This window comes from Lathamus discolor, chromosome 2 (assembly GCF_037157495.1).
Source record: "Lathamus discolor isolate bLatDis1 chromosome 2, bLatDis1.hap1, whole genome shotgun sequence".
NCBI lineage: Eukaryota > Metazoa > Chordata > Aves > Psittaciformes > Psittacidae > Lathamus > Lathamus discolor.
Window position 1 is genome coordinate 139,675,570 of NC_088885.1, and position 27,935 is coordinate 139,703,504.

General features: G+C 41.9%; 1 protein-coding gene across 1 annotated transcript; it reads left to right on the forward strand.

The window, feature by feature from the left end:
- Positions 1–1,594: 1,594 nt before the first annotated feature.
- BAALC (BAALC binder of MAP3K1 and KLF4) lies at positions 1,595–27,364 on the forward strand. Its single transcript, XM_065669429.1, has 3 exons — positions 1,595–1,745; positions 23,431–23,600; positions 26,264–27,364. The coding sequence occupies exons 1-3, from the start codon at positions 1,595–1,597 to the stop codon at positions 26,366–26,368; spliced, it is 426 nt and encodes a 141-aa protein (XP_065525501.1). The 3' UTR covers positions 26,369–27,364.
- The last annotated feature ends 571 nt before the right edge of the window (positions 27,365–27,935 follow it).

The window sequence follows — 27,935 nt, forward strand, 5'->3', positions numbered from 1 at the left end:
CCCTGGCAGGGTTCAAGGCCAGGCTGAACAGGGCTTGGAGCAACCTGCTGTAGTGGAAGGTGTCCCTGCCTGTAGCAGGGAGGTTGGAACTGGATGATCTTTAAGGTCCCTTCCAACCCAAACCGTTCTATGACTACTCTATGATTCTATGAAAAAGTAGCTGCTTCTTCTCAGATCGCTGCTCCGCTGATCCTGGGACCTTGGTAGCACAGTTACGTGGGCAATAAATGTCAGCAGCACTCTTGTGTTGTGAGGGAACTCAGCAGGTCTCAGTAGGAAAGTAGGATCATTGTGAGTCAGTATTTGGCTGGGAAGCTGCTTAGAAACCTCTTGGTAGTCATCTGCTTCGGGAAGCATAATGGGTGATTCAGCAACCCCAGCCTGAATCACTTTGGAGCCAGCACGCAGGATCTACTGGTTGGGATACAAAGCTAAGGCCTGTTGGATGCTCTTGAAGATCTTGTACCAGCCTTTAGGAACAGGAGCTTTTACCTCCAGGGCGGTTGTGCTTCTACTTGCAACTCTATTAGCACAGGACAGTCTGAGTTTCTCCCAGTTTCACTGGGGACATCCTTTCTGGCCAACAGCTGTGTTGTATAACGGCATGAAGTGTGCAGTACACATGACCTCTGTATCGCTCTGTAGGTTGTCTTAGGGGGGAGTGTCATACCTGCTGCTCTGCTACGAAATGATGACAGGAGAGAAACATTTATTTGGGATAAAGTCTTCCTCTCATGTTACGATCACATAGTGCCTGGCGTTCATGAGGCTTGCTCCAGCCCTGGCTGGGGCCTTGAGAAGCAGCTGTTGCGATACAAACTGCAGCCCCCATCAATGTGACTCAAAACAGTGTCAAACCTCTGCATCTGTCATTTAGGTTACCTGCATTAGCATAAATTATAGTCGGTTCTGCAGGAATTTCATGTTCTCAGTTGCTTCCCGAAGTGTATATCCGAGAGGAAAGAACGGAAGTTTCTCTGGAGTAGAGCACTCAGTACTGCATCTTGAATTCTCAATCATACAGCAGCAAATCGGCTAACAAGAAAGGTGGAAGCCAGGCTCTTCTGGCAAAATCAAGGCAAGGGGAGATGGCTTTGAGAAATGGGGTGCGAGGCCCAATCATGGTACATAAAGGGGGTGCAGACGGGCTGCGCAGTGCTGGCTGTGGCTGACTGCCAGCCCATAGATGTGCGGATCCTGGATGGGTAAATATCCAGCGCAGGGAAGGGGCAGCGCTGCCCACCCGCCGAGGGGCTCCGCGCCGAGCCAGCACCGCGCCGGGGCAGCGCTGGGAGGGACTGCCCGGGGAGCGGGGATGGGAAAGATCGGCGGCGGGCTGGGAGCCGGTGGGATGGAGGGAGGGGAAAAGCGGGAGAGGAGGGAAGGGGGTAAAGGGAGGAGAAGGGGAGGGGACAGCCGGGAGGGAGGGGAGAGGGGGAGCTGAGGAGATGATAAAGCCGGCGAGAAGAGTGAGAAAGGCGAGCGGAGCCGGGCGAGCGGGGATGGGGATGAGGGCGTGAGCAGGGCCGCTGCGGGGCCGTGCCCGGGGGCTCGGTGCTGACCGGGCGGCAGCGGCGGGGAGCGGGACGGCGCCATGGGCTGCGGAGGCAGCAGGGCCGACGCTATCGAGCCCCGCTACTACGAGAGCTGGACGCGGGAGACCGAGTCCACCTGGCTGACCAACACCGACTCCGAGAGCCCGCCGCAGGAGGGCGGCAGCGCCGAGGCGGGCGGCCCGCGCCCCGGTGAGTGGGGCCCCGCTGCGGGCGGGCCAGGCGGGAGGGGCGGTGATGCACACCTGTGTACACATCTATAGATAGTGCACGTAGGCGTGTGTGTCCTCCTATAGAGAGTGCATGTAGGCGTGTGTGTCCACCTATAGATAGCGCATGTAGGCGTGTATGTTCACCTATAGATAGTGCATGTAGGCGTGTGTGTCCACCTATAGATGGTGCATGTAGGCGTGTGTGTCCACCTACAGATGGTGCATGTAGGTGTGTGTGTTCACTGATAGTGCATGTAGGTGTGTGTGTTCACTGATAGTGCATGTAGGTGTGTGTGTTCACCTATATATAGTGCATGTAGGTGTGTGTGTCCACCGATAGTGCACGTAGGTGTGTATGTTCACCTATAGATAGTGCATGTAGGTGTGTATGTTCACCTATAGATAGTGCATATAGGTGTGTATGTCCAACTACAGATAGTGCACATAGGTGTATATGTCCACCTATAGATAGTGCATGTAGGTGTGTACATCCACCTATAGATAGTGCACATAGGTGTGTATGTCCACCTATAGATAGTGCACATAGGTGTGTATGTCCACCTATAGATAGTGCACGTAGGTACATATGTCCACCGATAGTGCATGTAGGTGTGTATGTTCACCTATAGATAGTGCATGTAGGTGTATATGTCCAACTACAGATAGTGCGCATAGGTGTGTATGTCCACCTATAGATAGTGCGTGTAGGTGTGTATGTCCACCTATAGATAGTGCACGTAGGTGTGTGTGTCCACTTATAGGTAGTGCATGTAGGTATGTATGTCCACCTATAGATGGTGCATGTAGATGTGTACATCCACCTATAGATAGTGCATGTAGGTATGTATGTCCACCTACTGATGGTGCATGTAGGTGTGTATGTCCACCTACCTATGTGTTTCACCTGCTCTGCGGAGAACGTCTTTCTCTACCCCAACCAAAAAACGTGCACGCCCTGGGGTCTGTGCTTCAAGATGTTGCGGGCCACCCATGGCACCACTGAGCGCCCTGGGCTTCTGCCAGTCCCCAACCTCCGGGCAGGATTCCGGCCATCGGCCCGAGGGTGTTTCTCTAAGAGCTTATTCAATATCTAGAGATCTTCTCCCGGTGGTGCGTGGTGTGACAGAGAGCATATAAAAGTCATCAACAATGCAATAGCATTACCAGAGGGGAACTTGGTCTTTGAGGCTCTTGCTAAGGGTTTTTTTGCAAACCAAGTTATTTGCAAATAGGTTTAGAATAAGGAAGATGTAGTGATATGCCAGCCTTCTTCCACACTACCTCAGATTAGGATGATACACAGAAAACTTATCAGATGGTTGGCTGCCCTGGAGCTGACCTACAAGTTGGAATTTCCCAGTTTTTCTCATTCTGAGCTGTGCACATAAGCTATTATGGTAGGGACAGAGATGGGGAAGGGAATGAGGAGCTCTGAACCGACGTGGGGTTTAAAATATTTTAGAATTATGATGTATTGCAGTGGTATTTAGAAATCTCCAGCAATGAAGGCTAAACACAGGGAGTGCTATCTCTGTAGCCACACTTAGCATTATCTGTGCTCCTTAGTTTACTTAGCTATTACTGCTTAGCTACGTGGCTGCTCTAAGTTTACTTGGAGTTGGTGCCTAAACATAAATGGAAGCCAATTAGTTCAAGATTTGATATTGAACAGGAGGTGATAAAGAGGTAGACCAGTAAGTATTCTTCCTAGAAACAGGTGATACTTGAGTACGTGTTTACAGATGAGAATACCAGAAATAAAAAGAAGCTAACACTCAAGTCCAGTAGAGACTGATTAGGGTAAGAGAAACTCTTTTACAAGAAAACTTTGTAGAAGAGATTAGAGAGGAAGGGAATGAGGACAGGAACAAAGGAAGGACTAGTAGGACTTCAGGAAGGGTGAGACTGACTCTTTAACACAGCTGTGGTGACAGGATAGCACACAGGTCCTGATTAGCACCATCAAGTACCTCATCGAGAGCTGCTGTGGGTTAAGGCTTTAGGTAGGAAAGGAATAAGGAGAGGTACTCCAGGGACTAGAAACAGAATGTTCAGTGAATTTACAGATGAAAGGGAGAAGAAGCAGCAAATGGAGGGGCAAATAAGGTCAAGTATGAGTTTAAGATGTGAAGAGGAAAACATGGATTTATTGTGAGAACTGAAAACCACCTAAGAGTGAGAGACAAAAGGGAAGAGTGAGAGAGGGGTAAGAGCAGGATAGGGGAGATGAGAAGACGGAATGTGACACTGGTATAAGTGGAGGTAGGAAACTTCTGTAACTGGAACATAGAAAGGGAGGAGGCAGCCGGGGAAGGGGGGATCAGCCAAAAGGCAGCTGGGGAGAAAGGGGTGAAGTTGTTCTTTGTCATCTTTTGCTTGGAACAAATGGTGAAATTCTGTAAGAGACAGAAGTGAAGATGGGATGAAGGAAAGATGTGAGGAAAAAGCTGTGATTGTCAACATCTTTCAGTTAAGTGGGGAAAAAATCCCCACCAGACATTGGACATCAAAATGGAAAGAGGGGTAAATCACTTGGGGATGAAAGAATGTATAGTATACAGGATCATAAAGTGTTAATAACTACCAAATATTAATCTTAGTAATCTCATCCCACCCCAAAATTTCATTATATCCATCTCTTTTTGTCAGCCAGCATCTGCCTTTCTGTGTTTGCTCACTGGAGCTATATGTATTTGTGTGGCCAAATATTTGTATTTTTCCTAAAGCATTTTGAAAGCAAAACTGTTTTTAAATTGAAAGGAGGTAATGAGATTTTTTTTTTTAATTTTCCCTTTGCTTTTCCTTCCTTCCTGTTTCAACTGATCCTATTTCACTTCCCTACTTGATTTTTTACATCAGTTTTAATGAAATGTATTGCAAGATCCCTATTTTTTAGAGGAAGATATATAGAACAGCATCAGTTGTTACAATAATATAGACAGACTGTCTATATAGCTATATATATATTATACAGCTATATTATAGCTGTATAATATAGACAGACAACTTTTCCTAGGCTCACAAGTCACTAACAGCTGTGAATATAGGTGGTAGCCACTTGCTGCAGTACTCTGCTGAGGCTTTGACAGTGATGAATAGAGTAGATTGATCCTGATGAAGAGGGGTAGAAGAGCAGTATGTACTTTCACGAAGCACTGCTGGTGGTGAAACTGAAAGACATCATCTAGGAGAGAAGCTTATGTACTGTTCTTAGGCTGGGTAGTTTCCATGAAGGGGGAAAAAGGAAAGACTCACGGTGAGCCCAAACAGTAGTATGATTTCTCTTAATAACATCCACTGCTATGTGAGCGAACAACTTTTCACAGGATTTAGCTACTGCTATAGCTGGGGAAAAATAATAGGTTAGATTTCTGCTTAGTAACCGTTCTTTGATCCCTGCACAAATTGCCTTCTCTTTAGAGGGTCTGATTCAGCTGAGTGGAAGAGTTAGCACAAGTAATGACTTTCCAGGGAAGTAAGAATCTGCAGGAGCAGGAGAGTCCCAGGGGCAGTCACCACAGGTTACAGCAAACCGCAAGGGAAAAGCTCAATTAACAAAAACTGCACAGAAACTGTCAAGTATTTTGGAACACATTTGCATAGCCTGCAGTGTTACATCAGGGTAACTTGCTGATACATATATACACATATATATACGTATGCGTGTGTGTGTGTGTGTGTAACTTCAGATAGATACACAATTTCCTACCAGAAACCAGTACTGTAAAAGTGCTTTACAAACCCATTCAATATCAACTATAACAAAATAATTTTGATGTTGTTTTAAAGCAGGCTTTAGGTCATTTTATTTCTATTTTTTTCTGTTTTTCAGTGTATTCATTTTTTTTATTATTATTATACTTGAAATTGCCTCAGTGGATAAAGCATCATGTTGCCTCATGGTCCGAGAGACCTTATAATCATGATTTACCTCATGGGCTGCAGATGCCTTAGGACAGGATCTTTCCTTGCTCTTTTCCAACAGCAACCAGCACAGTAAGACAGGCTAGACATTGTTACTGAAATGCAAATAATAATGATTAAGTTTTAAATGGTGCAGCAACCAAGTGAAAAATAATTCTTTTGAATCAGAACTGAAAAGCTGCATATCGATTGCCTCAGGGCTCACTTGTTCAGTTCCTCAGCTCATAAAACATTTGGGTTTTATCATTACTTGACTCTCAGTATTAGCTAATGCTTTAAAAACAAACATTGTTTATTCTTTGTAATTTGCACTATTTTTTTATATTGTTTTTACCCTTTGTAATTTGCACTTTATCTACAGTAAAGTCATTTTTTCCTGGAGCATATTAAGGAAAAACATTTTCCATGTTTCACACACTAACCTGGGACTTGAGAGAAAAACTTGCTCATGTCATCAGCAAATGTACCTACAATCAGGGGTCTGCCAGGAATGGAATCAGAAATCTAGGATCAGTTCATCCCCTAGCGAAGACATTTACGAAATAACTATGAAATGGGAGTAGAATCAAGTCCTTTGTAAAATGAATAAAGAAAACTAGCAGAATACAGGAGAAATTTTATTGTGTTGTAGCAGTCTGGCTGGCTAACGGTTTATCTTGCGTAGTTAAATATAGTTGTGCATTTATGAATAATTCCTGCTCTTTTTTTCTGGGGTTACATGTCCAGTTTATGTTGCTGCTCTAATCTTTTCTGGTCTCTGACAGCTGTGGGAAGTTTTACAGTCCAGGTTAATCTTTGCAGCTGGGTTCTGGCCGGGACTCAGGATGCAGAATACAGGATTTCAGAGGTAACCTTGCGCAGAGAAGTTTTTGAGGATTGCTTTTCCATTCTTCACAGTAGCAGGACTGGGAGCAGCACAGCAGAAGAGCAGGGCTGTGCGCACACCAGTTGCCATAACAACAGGGACTGGTGCTGGTCTGGACCACAGCTGCAGGCATCTGTTCTTGCATTTACCACATGTACGTAAAGGTAAAACCTTAGCAGGAATGAGTAAGCAAGCACCAGGTTGTAAATTAAGAACTTGGTGCAGCAGATTGCTCCTTGCAGATTGGACTGCAGAGAAGTATTTAATAAAAAGTCTATTTTAGGTTAAGAGCCAAAGAGGGATCACTTTTGCTAATGTATGACATTGGTATATCAGGATCTCTTTCTGTTCTTATGTCCATTTACTACTGTTCTTTTATTAACAGGTTTCTTTTAAATCTGGTATGTTTAAGAAACAATTTTAACAGTTATTCTGGTATCTTCAGGACATTATGTTTTCAGGATATAACCTTATTAGAGTTTCAGAATTACAGTAAAAGTGAATAAATACAGTCTCTGTCTGGACTGCAGGCATATTACAGTAATTCCATATCCCACCGTAGCCAAGACCTTGGCTATAATGATGTAATAGGTTTGCATGGCAAGGTTTTGGCAGCAAGGGTGGCTTCTGTGAGAAGCTGCCAGAAGCTTCCTCCATGTTCGATAGAGCTAATGCTAGATGGCTTCAAGACGGACCCACTGCTGGCCAAGGCCGAGCCCATCAGTGACAGTGGTAGCACCTCTGGGATAATGTATTTAAGAGGGAGGAAATGCTATTGCACAAGAGAAACTGCAGCTGGAGAGAGCAGTGAGAAAATGTGAAAGCAACAGCCCTACAGGGACCAACGGTGGAGCAGTTCATGAAGAACTGCAGCCTATGGGAAGGACTCACATTGAAGACATTCATGGATGACTGCCTCCTGTGAGAGCGGAAGAGTGTGAGGTGTCCTCCCCTGAGGAGGAAGGAGCAGCAGAGACAACAACCCCCATTCTCTGTCCCTCTGCACTGCTGCAGAGAGGAGTTAGAGAAAATAGGGAGTGAAGTTAAGCCCAGGAAGAAAGGAGGGGTGGGGAAAAGGTGTTTTAAGAATTAAGGGGGGTTATCTTCTCTTTATCTTGCGCTGATTCTGATTGGCAATAACTTAAACTAGTATCCCCAGGTCCAGTCTGTTTTGTCTGTGACAGAACTGTGAGTCATCTGTCCCTGTCCTTATCTCAGCCCATGAGCCCTTTGATACATTTTTCTCTCCCCTGTCCTGCTGAGGAGGGCAGTGATAGAGCAGCTTTGGTGGGCAGCTGGCATTCTGCCAGGGTCAAGCCACCACACTGAGGAAATGCTACTTGCTGAAGCATCCCATTTTAATATCATTTCTGGATTTTAATTATGTGATCTCTGCCATTTCAGCTGCCACAAGCCTCTATACGGAAGGTGGTACCGAGGAAATCTTTGTAAGCCACCTGAAAAGTGCAGACAAGAGAAATATCTTGTGGGATGTTTCATAGAGTAGGGGGAGAAAGCTTTTGCAACTATATTTTACCATCTAGCTTTCAGAAAGCAGCCTTCTTATGTGTCTTTTCTACTTTGTACACCAACTTTTTGTGTTAACATTTACGTGGATGTTTGATAAACTTCTTAAACATGGAAAGTGCCTCTATAGAGGGGGTTTGTGTAGGTGCTTCCATCTGCACAAGAAGATTTGGTTTAAAGCCCTCTGAAAGTCACTTTCTTAATAGCATGATTTGGCAGGGCTGTTCTTCAGGGGGTTTCTTTGTGAGTGGCACCTCATTTTGTGTCATACCTCACTACACCCTGGAAGGCCACATAAATAGAAAACCTTGGTGTCAGTACTGGAACTACAAACTCAGTACCAAACGTGGAGGTAAGCCAAAGCAATGGAAAAGGCCAGAGCCCCTGCTGCCCCAGAGGACTTAACCAGTCCCGTATGCTGTAGGGATTTCTAGTCAATCTTATCATGGCACATCTGCCGGAGAGCCGTGGGAAGTGCTGCAGAACGGACGGGAAGTAACACTGATGCACCACCCAGCCATATGCCTCCCTCAGGAATAGAAAAATAATCATTTTTGCCAGAAAACCCCCGACATTTCTGCATCAGTCTATGGGTCAGGGAATTATAAATAACCCTAGATAGCAAAACAAGAAAATAATAGAATTAAATGGACAATCTCTGTAATAAACTATGGTTGTCAGTTCACTGACCCAAAACTACTGGTCATTGCCGTTCCTCGTTCAGCACGAACGCAGTCAAAGATTGCAGTATTGGCCCAAACCAGTATTTACTCCACCACAAAACAGCATTGAAATTATTGGAAAAATTAGATTAAGCTGATAAATACAGCTTTTTGTAATAACCGTATTTTCCAGCCCCACCATAGCTGTTAATTCTTCCAAACCATGCATTTTCTTCTTTGCTATCACTTGACAGTTCAATACTGTGTTAATTTCACATAGGTACAGATGGCATTTCAGAAAAACAGCTGAAATACAGATTGGAACCAACAAAATATTTCAACATATTGTCAGAGAACTTTGGCATTTCATTTTCTATCCCCAAGTCATCCCACCCCTTCCCATCCTCCTCCTCCAAACTAAGCATCTCCTATTTTTAAGGATGGAAAAAACCCCAGTTGATATTGAGACCACCTATGCTTAAGCTTTTTGCTAATTTATGGAAGTACGAGTGTTACAAAATGCAAATATTGTTTGAGACGATAATGTATAGGGAATGTAAGTAATTTGGATGGGAATGTTGCTGCCATTTTGCATTACGGCCATTCTGTGTAATTACATGCTTTGTGGGTGTTGTATTTATTTTGTTGATTCAGTTGAGAAATGTCACTGATACTTATTTTGCCCATCAGAACATACTAAGCAACCTCTCTCCGCCACCTCTAAAAGTATGCTAAAATTAGTTCTTTGGTAATAAATATCAACTGCTGTACAACAAGGAAGAGTCCATAGCAAGCAAAATTTTATTGAAAGTATAAGATAATTGATAGATGAGTTATTTTCTTCTATTATGAGCCTTCAGCTTGCTATCTTGTGAGATGTATTAGACTCAATTGCTGGGAAAACTTCAGTCTTGTTTAATGGTAGGTGATTGGTGACATTCAGGTACTGGACAAAGCTTCCTGAAGGGTCCTGATGTCTCAGGGGGCAGCAGTTGCCCCAATAGCCCTGCAGCAGGATTGTAGGGCAAGGGCTGGCAGGGCCCTCCAGCTGCCTGCTCCTTCCTCAGCGTTGCACTTTCTGCCTCTAGGATCCTTTCAAAACTGCAAAAGCTGAAAAACCCCATTTTAAATATATTGTATAATCATTTTCCCACAAAGCTTCTTAATCTCTGTTTAATTCTCATTTAACTAATGGCAACAAACTTGCTAAACCCTCCTGCAGTCTGTAGCAGACCTACTAGGATTGATTGCCCATGGTTTCCCCCAGTATAATCATTTACCCAGTGATAAAATAAATTCACTAACAACAGGATGTACATTAATGCTTGAATTAGATGAAAGGCTTTCCTAGCTCCACAGGACCAGAAAGGAGGAAGGCTGTTGAGCACCAATGGAGATGATTGGCAGGAGAGGTGTTTTGAAACTTTCTCTCCAGACGGTTTCCAGTGGAAAACATTCTTCTTGCAGCATTGAAATCTTTTGTGAGAGAAACTTTCTAAGTGCCAAAGGGCTGTTATTAAGCACAGGAATAACTGTTGTCCTCTGCCTGGGCAACAGGCAGTGGGGAGGAGGGATGGTGTCTGAAAGGTTTTGAGCAGGATACCTGAGCAGTGGGTTTTCTTAATGGCAGTTCCTGCCTGCAGGATGCTCAGGAATAAATTGTTCTGCAAAATTATTTTTCTTGTGGAAAAAGCTCTTTTTTTTCTTTCTTTTTTTTTTTTTTTTTCCCCTTTAAATCCCAATTCAGGACATTTAAAAATCCTTCTTTCTTTTTCTCAGGAGTGAATTTACATTTTCTGGTCAGTTCTAATCCTGTATTTTCCAGTTGAAGAATGTAGAGTTCAAAACCAGCACTTACAAATGGAATTAGCTTAAAGTGGAGGCTTCTGCCAGTGTGAAGTAAAGGTGTGCTGTATTTCATACAGGAAACAAGTTCAGAGTGCAGTTTATCTCATTGCCTGTTAATTAAAATATCAAAAATGTCCACGGAGCACGTCCTGCAGTAATCTAGCATTGAAGAGACAGAAATCTGTCTTTTCTGTACCTGTAGTCAGGTATAGAACTTTCGGACATTTTTTCATAGAATCAGAACTGATCTTGCTAGTCCCACTGTTTGGGGTTTTGGTTTTTTTTCCCCTCAGCTATTCCTGCAGTTTAAAAATGAAATAAATAGATTGCAGTTAAAAAGATCCGAGATTCAAGTTGAGTTTTATCTTAAATCAAAATGCAGTCATGGTTAAGATTCAGAAGCTGAATGATTGAAGCCAGGAGTTTATTGTAAGGCTTTTTGTTTGACTCACATAAAGCAGCACTCTCTTTCAGATTGTGCGGATAATATTCTGAAAGCTGTGTGATTGTGTGCATTTCTCAGCAGCGGCTGGCCTCACATGAAGAAGTGCCTTGGTTCTTTATAGCATGCCAATAAATGATGCATTTCTACCTCAATTTTATTTGATGAGGACACGCATAACTTCTTCCCTAGGCTGTCACACTGCCTTTCCTCTTCTGTTTAGGAAAAACATAGGTTAAAAGTAAAACAAACAGGTAGAAGGGGGGTTTCATTTTACTGACTAGCATGGGCAGCGGTAGGCTGCAAGGCAGGATTTTCCATCTTAAGGTTTTCCTGAATCCACCAATGCCCTCCAGATTGTTTCTGCATTGCTGTTTGCTTGACTGAGCCTTAAATTTTAAGCAGCCTCCTGGAAGATCATGTATTCGGGCTTGCCTGTTCAGATGGATGCTAGCTACTGAGAGCAAAATAATCAGCCAATACTCCACTGATTGACTGATTTTTTACATATATATGTAATTTTTTACCAGTTTCCTAGCAATGCATACGGTTGTGTTTCTTCTTTGTTTCGTATGGATATTGTCCCCATGTTCCAATTGTCATTCTTGTAAAGTGCTAGTATTTCCCAAGTGGGCCATCAGAATTGATTCAAGCACTTGGAGTGCTAAAAGCATGGATTTCTGCCACTTGGATAAAGCTGGTGCCTGAGTGCTTTCTGAGTGTTTATATTGCCTGTGGAAAAGATGCAAAAGATTCTTTCCTGAATTAATTCCTATATGGAACATACCTTTGGGACATTCACACATTTAATTCACAGCTTTCCAGTGGCTGACATTTCAGCAAAGCCTTTGTAAATTGGGCCAGTAGCTGATCAGTCATTGTTAAAACACATGTCTGATGTCTTACCTGGAACATTTAGCTTCAATTTCCAGCTGTTGAACCATTTCAGAAGCTCGAGTTTCTCTTAGGCGTTTTTCATAAGGATTTCTGTTTGGTCTGCCTAAATATTTTTGCTGATCCTTAGTGTGATTAATTGAAATGATACTATCTGCTCATCTTAAAATTCCATGTGTGATTAGCTAGGTAATGAGAATAATAATACTACTTTCCACTTCTGGATTGGAAATTATTCTAAAATATGAGTGATGTGTCATAACCACATCCTGAATGAGAACAAACGACCACGTGAAGGAGAAGGAAAGGCCATGTGAATGTCTACAAACCTAAGCCACAACTAAGAACCTGTCTTCAGACAGGGTGGGTACAGTTGTGGGAAGGATGGTTGAGAGACAGCCAGCTTGTTTTCCACCTTGCACAGTGCTTTCCTGTAATGGGAATGTCTTTCTTTGTATTTTAAAGGAAACGGTCAAACAGGAACTGAGCCAAAAGCAAGCCCCTTTGGAAAACAGGCTGACTTGACTTAGTTTGGACACCCATGGTATAAAGTATTGCTCTCAGAGGGTATCATTTTCAAGGTGAATTTTTCATGGGCAGGACTGAAACAGCCTGTATCTTTGCACATAGAAAAGCAGATCCCTGCACTGCCTGTCCTAAAATGCAGTATTATGAAAAGCACTTCAGAGGTTTGCTATTTGTAGGTTATATTTTCACTTTGGAGGGATGAGTGATGTGTTTCTGGCACATCATGTGGCACTGTAAGTTGCTTAAACCATTCCATCTCATGATTTTCTGAGGCATAAAATATACTCAGCCTTCACTGTCTTCCAAAATGTAGCCAATTGTTATTCCAAAATACAATGAAAATTCAGTGGTTCTTTCCTGTTCTGGTTATTAAAATTTTTCTTTATCCAAACTCAGCTGTCTTTCTGCCGTTAAGTGCTTCCCTAGCACAAACATTACAAATTTACCTTTTCTATCTTTCCTCCATAGTCAGACCAATTCCCTCTTATTCTGCTTCTGAAGGCTATTTTCCGCGTAGAATCCTTTGTCTTGAGCTTTGGAATGATCACACATTGTTTAAGAGTGTTGCAATGTTTGGAATAAATACATATTTTATATTCACCTTTCATTTCATAGATGCAGTTGCAACATTATTAAGTCTGTTTAAAGGTAGTTGTACCATGATTCTGTATCATAATTTGAAATAAAAATATACCAATAGGCAAAGATTTAGCATCTGCCTGTACCTGGGAAAATAGGCCATGTAGGGAATATCAAGGTTTGCAGCTTTAATGCTGCCTGGTTTATATTCTACTTGTCTGCTAGAACCCTTGAATACTCTCTAGTTGAAATTGTCATACTACAGTAACAAATCTGATCAGAGTTTCAGAGCTGTTTACTGGTCACTTAAACTCCAGTTTCAAAATTTTTTTGAAATCCCTTTTATCTAACATAAGGAGCCTCTTGCCTTATTTCAAAATGGCAATGGTAAAAGAAGTTTTGAAATACAGAAATCTATAGGACTGTCTGTTTTAAGTTCAGAAAAGAAGTGGCAGGAGATAGGAAAATAAGCAAACCTGCCAGCCAAAACTGTCACAAGATGTGGTGCTTGGTCTCTCAGTTTTGCCAGGACTCCAGTGTGCATATATTCATTTAAAAGCATTAAATATATTAGTTGTAAGTCAGTTCTTTTAGTACTGGATTAGATATTCAATGCCATAATCTTACAGGAAAACATAATTCCATAAGGTTCCTGAATGTGAGAAAACCATGGACAGATCAGGATCTCAGAGACAGATTTGCCTTCTGCTATTATCTATTGTCTGATCCCTGCTGTCTTTCATAAATAGAGAATTTCTCCTTATTTATCACCTACTTCTTTTACCTCTGAAAGTGTCCTGGGTTCAGCAGCAGCAGTCATTTTTCTCCTTCTTAGTAGCTAGTGCAGTGCTGTGTTTTTATTTTTTGGCCTGGGAACAGAGCTGATAACTCCGATGTTTTCAGTTGCTGCTCGAATGTTTGGTCTGGCCAAGGACTTTCTGAGCCTCATGCTCTGCCAGGGAGGAGGGGAGGCCGGGAGGAAGCAGAGACAGGACACCTGACCCAAACTGACCAAAGAGGTATTCCATACCACAGCACGTCATGCCCAGCTTGTAATAGAGTGTTACCCGGAAGGGCACACTCTCTCTTCAGGGCGGGGGTCAAACTCGTTTGGCGGTGGTATCGTATTTTCTTGTTATTTTCTCTTATCAATATTATCATCGGTGGTAGCAGCAGTGATTTGTGTTATACCTTAGTTACTGGACTGCTCTTATCTCAACCTGTGGGAGTTACATTCTCTCGATTCTTCTCCCCATCCCTCCGGGAGCAGGGAGGATAGAGGGGGGAGGGTGAGTGGACGACCTGTGTGGATCGGTTTAAACCACGACAGAAAGTAAAAGAGATACCTTCTAAACAGAGAATGAAGAGGCTGTCTGTGCTGTAGGGCGAGCTGAGTTCAAACAAGCATCCCATGGAAGCTGGGAGGAAGGCACACAAAGCTCTTGCCACTCCCCCAATGCCTGCTGTGTGCTGGGGCATGGCTCAGCTTGTGGGGACACCTCCCATGCCTGTGTGGGGACTTCGTGTAAGGAGGACAGATGTCCTCACTTGCCTTCACCCCAGCCTGTGTGGGAGTCACTTCTGTGGCACCTCTAAAGAGACATTCCACAGAGTTTCGATGGTGATACACAATGTATAGGAGATGCAAACACATTTAGCTTGTTTTGCTTCACTGTCTAAAATTCGTATCACACTTGAGTTCAGATAAATCATTCTGGATTCTCTGAATGTCTAGACAACTTATTGAGTTATTGTACTTACTGAGTCAATAAACGCAAAACATCATTTCTGATGACATTTTCCTGCTTTCTCCCTCCGTAGATCTCCTGGATTCTTCGTCCTGGCTTTCAAACCCACTCTTTGCTATGCCTGAAAGTTTCTAAATGCTTTTTTGTTAGGGGAAAAAAAAGCTATTGCAGATTTTCTGAGCATCTGGACTCGTCCCTGAGGCTACTGCTTTGGTGGAGATGACTTAAACTTGACTTTTGTCACCTCCACTCCATTAATTTTTGACAGGATCCATGCTGTGTTGTTGTTTCTGCAGCAGAAGTACATACCAGCACTCAGGCCTGCAATTTGCAGCTTTCCCAAACATGAAAAGTTTCAAATAATGAAAACAGGTATTTCAGTGCTCTCTATACTTCTTATCACTCTGTAGCATTAAAAGCAACTCAGTGATGGTAACAAATACATATTTCCTATGGAAGCAACTGCATGTTGCTTCCGTTCATCTTTACTGTGAGTTATCTCAGAGTCCATTTTTACAGTGCAGTATCTTATTATGCAGGCATTTGTTAAAAAAGCATCTTATGCATTATTCATGCGATAACAGCCACAATAAATAAAAAAGGGTGCTGCTGAACCAGAAAATTGAACCTCACTGGTTTCTTCATAGTGAATTCCAAAGATGTAAATTCAGCATATTAATCAACAGCTACCCACTTGAAACATATACATGCTTGTTATTCAGTGTGACAGCACAAGGTCCATAGTTGAGAGTTAGATCTATAGATTATTTGGGTCAGAATTCATGTTCCATTTTGGCCACTACCTGCTGCTTTAAAATTAGGTAGGAGAATACTGTGGCAAGCACATTTGGAATAATTCTCTTCACAAAGACCTAATCCTTTTGTCTAAGATTAACTTTGCCTCTGTACTATGAGGCTTTGTACCCCTCCCAGATTTATTGACAGCATTGGCTATCACAGCATTGCAGATTTTTGTTAGTCACAGAAATCTTCAGTTCATCTGATGTTGCTCTTCTGATGAGGTCTATGCAAATAGATAGAGGCAGACCTAGCTTTATGCTATCTGCGGTTTGAGAAGTTTCCTGTAGCCCTGATAATTAAGGGCTATCTCTAAATTCCACAGTCCGGTTTGTTTCTCTCATTCTTAATCATCACCAAATAATTAATAATCATAGAATCATAGAATAGTTAGGGTTGGAAAGGACCTTAAGATCATCTAGTTCCAACCCCTCTGCCATGGGCAGGGACACCTCACACTAAACCATGTCACCCATTCCTGGCCTTGAACACTGCCAGGAATGGAGCACTCACAACTTCCCTGGGCAACCCATTCCAGTGCCTCACCACCCTCACAGTAAAGAACTTCTTCCTTATATCCAATCTAAACTTCCCTTGTTTAAGTTTTAACCCGTTACCCCTTGTCATTAGCAAATACGTATTAGCTTTGAAATATGCAAATAAAGTCTAGCAAAAAACCTTGAGGAAATCATAGCATTATATTTTGTCATGCACAAAACTGTCTCCATAGATCTCCTTTTTTCCTCTGTCTCTCTGTGCCAGCTGTCAATCCGTGACGCTATTTTGCTTTTTACTCCAGTTTTACTAGCACAACCTGAATTAATTATGTCTTCCCCCCCCCCCCATCTTCATTTCCATACTAAAATCTGGTGAGAAAGAGTTAAATATTAAGAATAAATATTTCCTCTCTTTTTCATGAGATACTTTCATAAAGGATCATTTGAAGTGTTAGGTGTAACCAGGCTGTAAGAAGAAATACAGCGGCATCTGCACATTGTTTATCCTTGGTTTCTTTTTTATCCCTAGGATTGCCATTATAATAGAAGAAATGAGAAATACGGTTCCAATGTCTAAATTTTACACTCTATGGTTTACATTTTCTTTGACTTCCCTGTGATGAACATCCTGTTCACTGAAATGATTCTTTTAAAAGCTTTCTTAGACTGCTCTTCCACCCTCCTCATTTGAATGGTGTTTTTTTTAAGAGTTATAACATGATTTAAGCATGCTTTATTTTGAATAGACATAAGCTTGTAAATCTGTGAGCAAAAATACAAGTTTAAGTATGTAGCTCTTATATTACAACATACCTGAAGGATGCTCATATCTGAGAATTTCTGAAAACTCAGTCAAAATTTAAAAATCATTAGGACTGTAGGCAACAGAACATGCTAGCACTTACTAAGAGGTCTCACAGAACATGGTGGGAGATGGGACTTGCTGACTAGAGAAGTGAGGTGCAGCCTGCCAGGGAGGTAAATGAGGCAGAGAGGGAGATATTGAGAGAAAGAAGTTAGGGCGTAAGTATGCTACAGCCAGGAGAGAAAAAAAGGCATCATGGAGAGACTTCTCTGAATGCACTGATGAATTTGCATCAGATTTCCAAGTGGCATTTATGAACTGAAAGATGCCTTTGAATGGTACAGGACAGTTTACTGCCTACAATTCTCTTGTAGAGAAAACTTCTGTTCTGTACAAAATTGTTGTGTAGTACCTAGGATAATACACAATTTTATAGTCTGAAACACAAAATCAGGGTGATGATAACTATGGTTAATTAATAATAACAATTTTAGAGAATTAAGGTAATGAAGGCATTAGTGTGTTCAGCCTTCCTTCTAAAAAACTAATTTTGATGTTTGCTTGGCCACTGAATGTTTTATTACATTTGCAGCAAAGGGAGTGGGAGGCTACCCCAGAAAGACTGGAAAAACTTGGAGTCTTACTGCAGTCTGAATATTCAGTGTTAGGATAAACTATTAATTATGAGTAGCAGCAGTTCTGGGAGAGTTAATTTTATTTACACTGTGTATATGAGCATCATAAATATACCAGTGCCTTTGTTTTGTGTTAGGAGTGACAATTGTCTTGTTCTATTCTCCTTGTACTCTTCTAGGTTATATTACCTTTAATGTGCTTGTTGTTCTCCACATAGGATACGTTTCAGACAGATTTGTCCTGTCCTGCTGCTCTTAATTCTTATTCTGAGATGCCTCTGATTTTAGGTAGCTTTCTGTGAATTGCATATTGATACAATGGTAAAACTGTTCTTAAATGTCTTACTGAAAAAAAGAAATAATTGTGGAACAGCTAAAACATACCCAGATATCTTTGGGACTAATTCTTAGTTTTGATTCGGAGAACTCAATAACTGGAGTTAATTTTTTTTCATATCAGAATTTTCCCAAATTTTCATATTTTTGGGAAGTTTGAACAAAAGGCGGTACTTTAATGCCAGCATTCTAATGGGGGAAAAAAACCCCAACAACCAACCAACCACCCAAACTTGGGCAAATTTGCATTTTCTATTCAAATGGTGCGTGTGAAAATACGCAAAAAGACTATTTGAACTGCCATAATTTGGCGTAAATCATCAGACTTTTAGTGAAAGAGAATTTAGGGAAACAAAAAAGCTCCTTTGTATCAGTCAGCTCCTTCGGCTCAGCTGGATCAGCAGCTCTGGGACACTGTTTTTGCTGTGACACAACAGGAATCTTTGGTGAATCTGTGTTAAATGGACAAAACAAATGTACATCCCCTGACTTAAGGGTAGTTGGAAGCAATATGAATATACCTCTGAAGGATTTAGGTAGCTCAGCAAGGCAACTCAATGAGAAGAACAAGTGTAGCCGGCTGAGTGGGGTTTGGTTTTGTTCTGCTTCATTGGATAGCACATCAACCTAAGCTGCTTTCTGTGGCTTGTTTCGATTCCTGAGCTACCTCCCAAGTTGTGCCAGTTTGACTGCTTGCATCATTGGGTTATGAATAAAATCTAGGGATCAATTTCTATTTAAAATAACCCTTTTCTTCCCTGATGCTGATGAAAAAAGTGTTTGTCAAACTGCAGCCTAAGCGATTTCTATTGGCCTATCAAGAAAGGTAAGAATTAGCTCTCCTGTGCAGCCTAGCAAGCTAGAGAAAAGGAAGGCAACAGTAAGCACTGCCATGGGAGGACAAATTTTAGGTATATTTAGGTATATTTAATTCTGCAAAGATAGGCTTGGTTTTATGAGTAATGGGGCTGCTGCTTGGGTATTCTTCCTATGCCCACTGAGAGAGAACTCACGAATGTTCTTTATATGTAAACCTGACTACAAACAATGAAATACCTGCCTCTTGTCATCCATTCCTCCCCACAACGGGAACAGCCTGGCAGTCTCTCAAACACTGGCTAAACATTCCTGAGGGAAAGGTCACCATTACATTGGTGGGTGTTTGACAATCACCCAGGAACTCAGGTTTTGGGAAGTGAGCCATAGGAGTATTTTAGGCTTGCCAGTTCATGTGGAAATAAAGCATGTGTATTTGACAGAGCACTGTGATAGGATCTGCTGTTTTCCCTGGCCTCAAGAGGCCCACAGACTTTTGGCAGGGGTTGTCCTGGCAGAGAACATGAGAATGGAAACAACATTACTGAACCCGTTTGTTTGAATTTCTACTGAAGCTCTACAGTGAAAGACTGAGGAGGTTATTTACTGAAGCCATGCTGTGAGGGTGATAAAAATATCTCAACAGGTTTAAGCAACAGTGAGACAAGACCCTGGGTATTGCCATCCTGCTAGCTTGTGAATTCCAGATAGAGCAGAAGGTAACTCTTCTATTTCTGTGTACTGTGGAAAGCCATAAAGAGCAATGCAAATATATTTGTTATTTTTAAAGTAACCATGTGCTCGGAATCTTTTTTTAACATAATTTCTGGTTTGCAATCAGCATTTTGTCTAATTGCAAAATATACAGTCTATAAAATAGGTGTCGGTTTATGAATTGCCACAGATTTTGTGCTCTTACTTCCACTGCTCAGGCATTCCCACTGTAATTTCTGCTCAGCGTTCATACATCAAGAGCAAATCACTGAAGTCTAAACTGGTGCCCACTCTCTAAATCATCTATTTGGCAATGAAAAAGAATTCTAAAATAGTTTCTTAACTTCAGAATACCAAACATTTCAGAATAAAATCAAAAAGCTTCTTCATAGAATCATAGAATCAGCCAGGTTAGAAAAGACCTTTAAGATCATCAAGTCCAACCTTTACGCCCAACCCGCCAAGTTCACCACTAAACATGTCTCTGAGGGCCTCATCTACACATCTTCCGAACGCTCGCAGGGATGGTGACTCCACCACTGCCCTGGGCAGGCTGTTCCAATGCCTGAGCACCCTACCCTCTCTGTGAGGAAATTTTTCCCAATATCTGATCTAAACCTCCCCTGGCACAGCTTGAGGCCGTTACTGCTTGTCCTGTCACTTGTTGATTGGAGCAGAGACCAACCCTCACCTCGCTACAGCCTCTTCTCAGGTAGCTGTACAGAGAGGTAAGGTACCCCCTGAGCCTTCTCTGCTCCAACCTCAGCCATTCCTTATCACACTTGCTCTCCAGACCCTTCACCAGCTCCGTTGCCCTTTTCTGGACCCACTCCAGCACCTCAGTGTCTCTCTTACAGTGAGGGCCCAGAACTGAACACAGGATTCGAGGTGCAGCCTCACCAGCATTGAGTACAGGGGGACTCTGACCCTGCTGGCCACACTATTGCTGATACAGGCCAGGATGCCATTGGCCTTCTTGGCTGCCTGGACACAAGCTGGCTCATGTTCAGCTCCATCAACCAGCACCCCCAGGTTCTTTTCTGCTCAGTAGCTTTCCAGCCACTCTTCCGCAAGCCTGGAGCATTCATGGGGTTGTTGTGGCCCAAATGCAGGACCCAGCACTTTGCCTTGTTTTGGAACCTCACACCATTTGCCACAGCCCATCCATCCAGCCTGTCCAGATCCCTCTGCAGAGCTTCCCTATCCTCCAGCAGATCAACATTCCTGCCGAACTTGGTGTCATCCACAAATTTACTAAGGGTGTACTCAACCCATTCATCCAGATCAGCAGTGAAGACATTAAACAACATCGGCTCTAACAATGAGCCCTGAGGGACATCACTAGTGACCAGCTGCCAACTAGATGTGATACCATCTACTAACACTCTTTGGGCTCTGCCATTCAGCCAGTTTCCAGCCCAGTGGTGAATCCACCTATCCAGGTCCACAAGCAGCCAGTTTATCCAGGAGAATGCTGTGGGAGGCAGTGTCAAATGAATTACTAAAGTCCAAATACACAATGTCCACAGCCTTTCTTTCCCTCATCAACCAGGTGGGTCACCTTATTGAGAAGGAGATAAGGTTGGTTGAGGATGACCTGCCCTTCACGAACCTGTGCTGACTGGTCCTGCTGTGTTTTCCCACATGTGCTTTATGATCTTACTTAGGACCATCTACTCCATGACCCCTCCTGGCACCAAGGTCAGGCTGAGTGGCTTGTAGTTCCCAGAGTCATCCTTCCTCCGCTTCTTGTAGAGAGGTGTCACATTGGGCAGCCTCCAATCCTCATGGACCTGCCCATTAGACAAGGAGCACTGCTTTTTCCACTAGTAATGGTGATCACTAGATCAGTTATGTAAAAATATAGTAGAATGGTAGTTGAATGCTCAGATATCAATACCTGATTTGTTTCTGACAAGTGCTGCAAAAAAAATAACAAACCAAACAAGTCTCACCCTTGCAATGCAGGATGCAACAAGGATGCTTGAGCTGCAGCCTAACAGGGCAAAAAATGAACCAGATATACCATTTTCAGGATTGAGATTTTTCCATCAGCCTTCAGAAATGGACTGATGTAAGAAAAAATGTTCTGTGTGAGACCAAAAGATGCAACACAATCTGATAAATGAACAACTGTGTTTAACAACAAAGTGTCTTTTCAGCTCACAGCTGTTTCACCAGACAATTTAGATAGAGGCTAGATGGCCAAAGGGACACATGGTGGAAAGTAATTCTGTAGGATGAGTCCACACAAGGAAAAACTTGTAATTCATATATGTTTGAAACATCCAAGGTTAAATTAATGGAATTACTGTTTAATGCCTAGACCGTTTTGCCTGTTCTAAGCTGTGCTCAAGCTTGTTCTCACAACTCCAGTGCAAGGTGAAGCTGTAGACTACAATGTGACTCCTGGCTTAGAGCTCTGACTCACATACGGCTAATAGCCTCTCCATCTCCTTTCCTAACAACTGATTTTGTCTATGATATCAATCTGTGCCGCTTACTGTTCTGCAGCAAGTCATTTTTCTGCCTCTCATCTGGCACTGTGGAGTGTTAGGAAGAGGTAAGAGGCAAACACAAGTAGGTGTGACTTTTGGGAGATGCAGGAGAGGTGAGATTTACTCTTGTCAACAGGGAAGTTGCCTGTAGATTTAAATGGGAGAACAGCATTAGTTTTTATATCTAGCACAAAAGGCAGTTTCCAGAGACAAGTATTTTTAAAAAATAACCTACAATTTAATATTTTGAAGTTACAACTCATTTTTTTCTATCAAAAAGTAGATGATTTAGCATTATTAGTTACCACCACTACGAGTTAAACTGTCTTTGGAACCTAACACCATCTTCTGACTGCTCAGGGAAATGCAGGGATTAGTTTGTCTTTAGATAGTCTTACACAACTTTAGATATTTCAATATCAAGACTTTGAATATTTGGTTGAAGCCTTACTGATTTCAGTCATTCCCAGCTGCTACTGATGTTGCTTTCTACTGACAAAGCAGCCGTTCTTACAGATTTATGGGAAATAATTCAGGACTTTGCTTCCTTCTTAATCCTCTTAGTACTGCACTTGAATTCCCACCTGATTCATGGCAGAAGGTTATGATGACACAATGCACACTTCAAGTAGCAATGAGTTGTCTTTGGTTTTACTCATACTTACTTTTCACTTAGTATCTGTGACTCCTTGCTGCTTCTTCCTGTTTTGATACCTCCATTGCCAGTTAGTAAATCTGACTTTTTTGTCTATTTGAACATAAAGCTTGTTATAAATGAGCTTTGCCAAAATAAGTAATACAAAATAGCCACAGTCATGCATCCTGCTTGCTCTTTGCATTTAAATATCAGATCCAGCATTGCAACCAGATGTTTAGTGCTCTGCACCCACCATAAATGACAACTGATTTTTGTTAATGCAATAAGATGAGAAAATTGTTTTAGGCTGGCCAATATCATATTGTGCAATGCATGCCCTATCCACACAGCTACAGCAGAAAGCAAATTACTCATTTATTTGATTACTGATAGTTGAAACTGTATGAAATATATTATCTCTGAATTTCTTTCCTCAACTTCTAAGGAAAATAAACCTTCAAGGCCCTGAACGGGGCAGTATGTATGTCCATCCGTATCAGTCTCATCTGTCAGGCTCAAATCTAACTTCGTCATTTCCCAGAATAGAGACAGATTAAAGGGGAGCCTCTCTGGGTCCTTAGTTAAACCCTGGTCATGCCAGCAGCTGTGTGTGTGAAGAAGCCAATGGAGATCTCCAAGTGACCAAAAGGCTGATATGCTTCACTTGTTAACCAGTTTTGCATGTTTTCTGAGCCAGTGTTTCACAGGCCAGTGGACTATAGGAGAAAAACTAAATAAAGGAAAGTGTGAGGGTAAAGTTAAGCAAAGGAGGTAAACTGCTCTCACTGCAGTACCATAACACACATTCCATGACTTGTGCTATCACAAAAACGTGCTGAAACAGGGGAAACCCAGAGCCAGTTGCAAACTGCTCGTCTGTATTAATAGCGCAGTTTCCTGTGTACCTAGTAGGTCTGCTGGAGGATGGGAAATCAGCACAGACAGCTGTAACTGCAGCATCAGCCACAGCTGGAACACTGAACACCGAGAAGAGGAACAATTGTGGTTCTCAGTGTGTGAACTCTATGGTCCATGGTACGGGAGCTACAACGCAGAGACAGAACGGCTTCAGGACAGCAGAGGTAAGAGAATCATTATGTTCTTTGACACTCAGCAGTAGCTTCAACCAGGTCAAACTTATTTTCATTACAATCTTCCTTGCTGCAGTCACACTGTATTTAATGCCTTGGGATAAGAAAAAATGGCTGCACCATGACCACAGCATGATTGAGCCTACCACTGCTGACAACACCTCATCACTGAGTGGCCACAAAATTGATGCTTTATTCGGCAATTGAAGTAATACACACATCTGTTGCAGTAAAAAAACCCCACACATATATTTCCTGCTCAGTCCAGCTGTGGCATGTATTGTGCAAACTGTTTAGACTACCTGAAAGAGAATGGGTTTTTCCTTAATTGCTGTTTTGCTTATATTATGTGCACTGTGTGAATCCTGCCTGGTTCATCTAGAGCTGGATGTGAAGCCTGTAAAAGTCAGTGGTAATCTTTACCATAACTTCAGCAGGCTTTGGATCAGACCCTCCTCCATTGTCCCGTTCACCTATACGTTCTATATCTTGTAGAATGATCACCCAGTGTAACAATAATGTATGAACACACAAGGCTTTGGGCTAGACCAAAGCCCAGAATTCTATCCTGGCTGCCTACCTGCCTGTTTCTCACGTTTCCACCGGCTGCCCTCTTTGTGTAGCAGCTGCTGAGCTGTTGCAGATTAAAGTAATCCAAAAACTACAGATGGTTTCCTGCTTCCTTGGTTTCTCAGATGGGAATACCTCCCAGCACGGTATGCGGTGGAACTGCTACATCCACCCCATAAGAAGCTCTCTCGTCTTGGGAACTACAGCGTTGAGAGAAGCAAATATAGATGCAGGGGGACAGAGTAAATGAATTTGGATTTAACTTTACCTTGCATTTGCTAACACATAGCACATTAGTACATGTCTATTTTATACCTTCACTCTATTATCTTCTGCACTGCTGTAATACAGAAATATTCCTCAGTGACATGGATCCTGCTGACATTTCAATGAAGTGTAGGTGCCTGACTGGGAGACCTATGGCTTTGAATGTGTATCCTCCTGCCCTTTTCTAGCTAAGATAGATTCAGTAACATATTTGTACTGTTGCAACCCAGTGCAAAGAAAATTTCTGATAAGTAAGGCATTTGCATTATTCTACGCATCTAGGGCAGATGTCTAAGAAGGGAAGCCAAGCTGTCTAAAGTTCTCATAGTAAAAAAACTAAATGTATTTTCATACAGTGAAAGTGTGCTGTCTAAGTCAGGCTCCACCTCTGGTTTGCCATTCTGAATTGCCGTTTCTCCACTGACTTTTCAGGGAAGCATAAGATGAGCAGGTTTCCAATTTGGACATCTAAATTTTGGGTGCCTACAGTTGAGTGACTATCCTCCTAACTCAAAATGTGCCTATTTTATTCATCTGAACATTCACACTGACAACAGTTTTTCTTTTATCTCTTCATGCTGTAGAATACAATGCAGTGCAGCACATGGTGCTTTCAGGAGACTTGGATTCTGCCATCAGCCTGTGGGGTAGTAGGGAGGAAATTGCTTTACCTCTCTGTTTCTCATTTTTTCAGGCATCAAGCTCTAAAGCGTATTATTGCCTTCCCCCTAGCATCAGCTATTTGACAAGGTACAGTCTGTGGTATGGAAAGAGAAAAGGTTTGACACAGGCTGCATCTGGGAAACTAGTATCCTCTCATAAGGGTAATTTCAAAACAACTTGGAAGTAAACGATGCTGCTGCTGAAGGGTTCCTAATACCAATGAAGGCAAGAGAATGGTCAGGCATCCCAAAAGCAAAGGTGATATCCAGGTTATGTCGCTGACTGACAATAACCTGATTTGATTTTCATGACTTGTGTAGTCTTTGGAGAGTCCTTGTGTGGACAGGAGCACTGGGGGAGCAGACAGAAAAGGAGCAGGTATATTCAGGCTGCAGAAAGGTAAAGTAATGCACAGCAGCAAATAAACACCAAGTTTTGCTCTCAGATAAATATTACCTTCCACTTATGTCAGTGGAAGCTCACTAGACATTTTTCCACCTGGCATTGTTACCATGTAAATGATGCCTAATTTACCTGTCATTCTTTACACTTACAACTTGCCATATGAAACACTGGAAGTGTGATGATCAAACCCACCTAACTTAGCTCTGTGTCTCCATCAGCCCAGTTCTGAGTGTCCTTTGCTAAACCTTTGCCCTTTAGTGCCCAATATAGTGCTTTGCTTATGGCAACAAGCAGACAGGCAATTTTTGAATATTTGGAAATAATCTGATGAAGGTCTGAAAGGTATACACTCTACTTGGGTCTTGCAGGCAGAACTGAGTGTTATTTTGAAAGAAACTTAAAGTAGAGAAGGCTAGTCACACTCAACTCCCAATGACATCAAAAGGAACCTTTAATTTCCACTTCTAGACTAAAACCAGATTTATTTGCCTTTAGAATACACATGTGCAGTGATGATGATTATAGCCAAGAGGGTTGATCCAAAGCTTACTGACATCCACAGCCTTTATAGCAGTTATAAAAGCTTGCATCCATGCTGAATAAGAAAGCTGCTCTGCATCACAGTACTGTGTAAAGAAAGCTGGAGGCATTCTGTTGATTAAGTAGAACTGTTCTCATAAATTAGGAGGTAAGCATCAATGACTCTTTGTGCTGTCAGTGGAACTCACTGTACTCTTTAAAACTTTCAGAGTAAATGGGACACACAGAAAACGGCCACAAAAGAAGTTGCCATTAATGTTACAAAAAACATCAGACAAAGCGACAGAAGGAAAACAAAGAATTGTGTTAATTAATGAGGAAAAGCACAGGTGAGGATGGACCTAACAGGGCTTCACTGCAATTTAAATGTCATCCGTCACTGAAGATATGAAGATCTCCAGATGTTCCAGGTTGAATGCAGCAGGATGCTGCTGCTGCTGAGCACCTTCAGAAGCATGTCGTGTAGAAGCCAGCTGCAGACACTGTAGGATGTTTGGATGTCATTTGCCTAAAGCAGTGGCACTGTGCAGACATGTGCCAAAATTTGTGCCATTTGGTTTTTACTAAGTCTTGTGTTATTTCCTTGTACATCCTGTTCTGCATTACTACTAGAATGAGGCTGGAGGATGAGAGGTACAGTTCATTGCAATTTAAGCCAGGAAATTAAGAAATTAATCTGTATTTTTAGTCATAAAAGGTAAACCCATGAAATTCATTTAAACTGCTCACTATCGTAAAACTCAAACCCAGAAACTGACACAAAGGCCATTCCTACTAAATCTCCTTTAAACTATATATTGGCTATATATAGTGCAGTCATATAATAACCTTTTTATGTATTAATCCTTTAATTATTTGGTCTTAATTTATTTTCTGTATTGACAGAATTTAGGTCTTAAACCCAGTATCATTCATATCGCAATGACATCTCCAAAAATTAACTTTCCTTGATCAGACATAGTGGATTTGCTGTGCAGACACTTACTGTATCATAGTACTTCATGTTTATCATAAATACACAGCTAAAAGGAATATCAATGTTCAGTGTAGCAAAGACCATGAATTAATTCAACTTACTGCTTCTCAACATAGAAGTAATAATACATATTCTCTGTGAGTTTTTATGTTTATGAAGATTAGAGTTAAATTTATTTGCTTCCCCCATTAGACATACAAATACCCTTAGACAGCCATTTAAAATTACTATTCAGAAGCTGTTCATAAAAGACAGGTGGCACTGGGAAGAAAATCCATGTATGAGCTGTAAAATGTCCTTTTTACCCATTAGGTAAATAAGCATAAATAGAAATGTGGGGCTGAATCCTAATTTATTCCATATTAGGATCATTTCAATAACTTGCTGCTAGGTGTGTGAGTACTTAATACTTCCCTTGGAGTACAACATATCTATGCAATAGGGAATCATTTATTAATTATTCCAACAACAATGCAAATTGAAATCTAGAGTCAGAGTGAGATTTCTGCATACAATGGCATATGCTAAGAAATATATATTTTTAGATGTCTTAAAAAAGGAGCACAAATTTGTGGTAAGCTTTCTGCAGCTCAGTGTGTTATCTGGTAAGAGATGTGGTGCTGTAAGTTTCCACTGAAAATCTAGACAAGTTTGAAAACAGTGCTCTATGGGTAAGACCATGGCAGTCTGCACACGTCCTTCCAACTTGTGGCTTTCTGCCAACTTGCTAGCAACATTATAGGGCAGGAAGGGACCTGACTCACTCTAACAATAAACAGTGGCTGTAGCAGCTCAGCAATATTAATTTAGAAATGGATAGCCATTGTTGGTGGCCATGTACTGACCTAATTGAAAGCACATGGTCAGGATCCTGCATCATTTACATATAACAGAAGATGAACTGT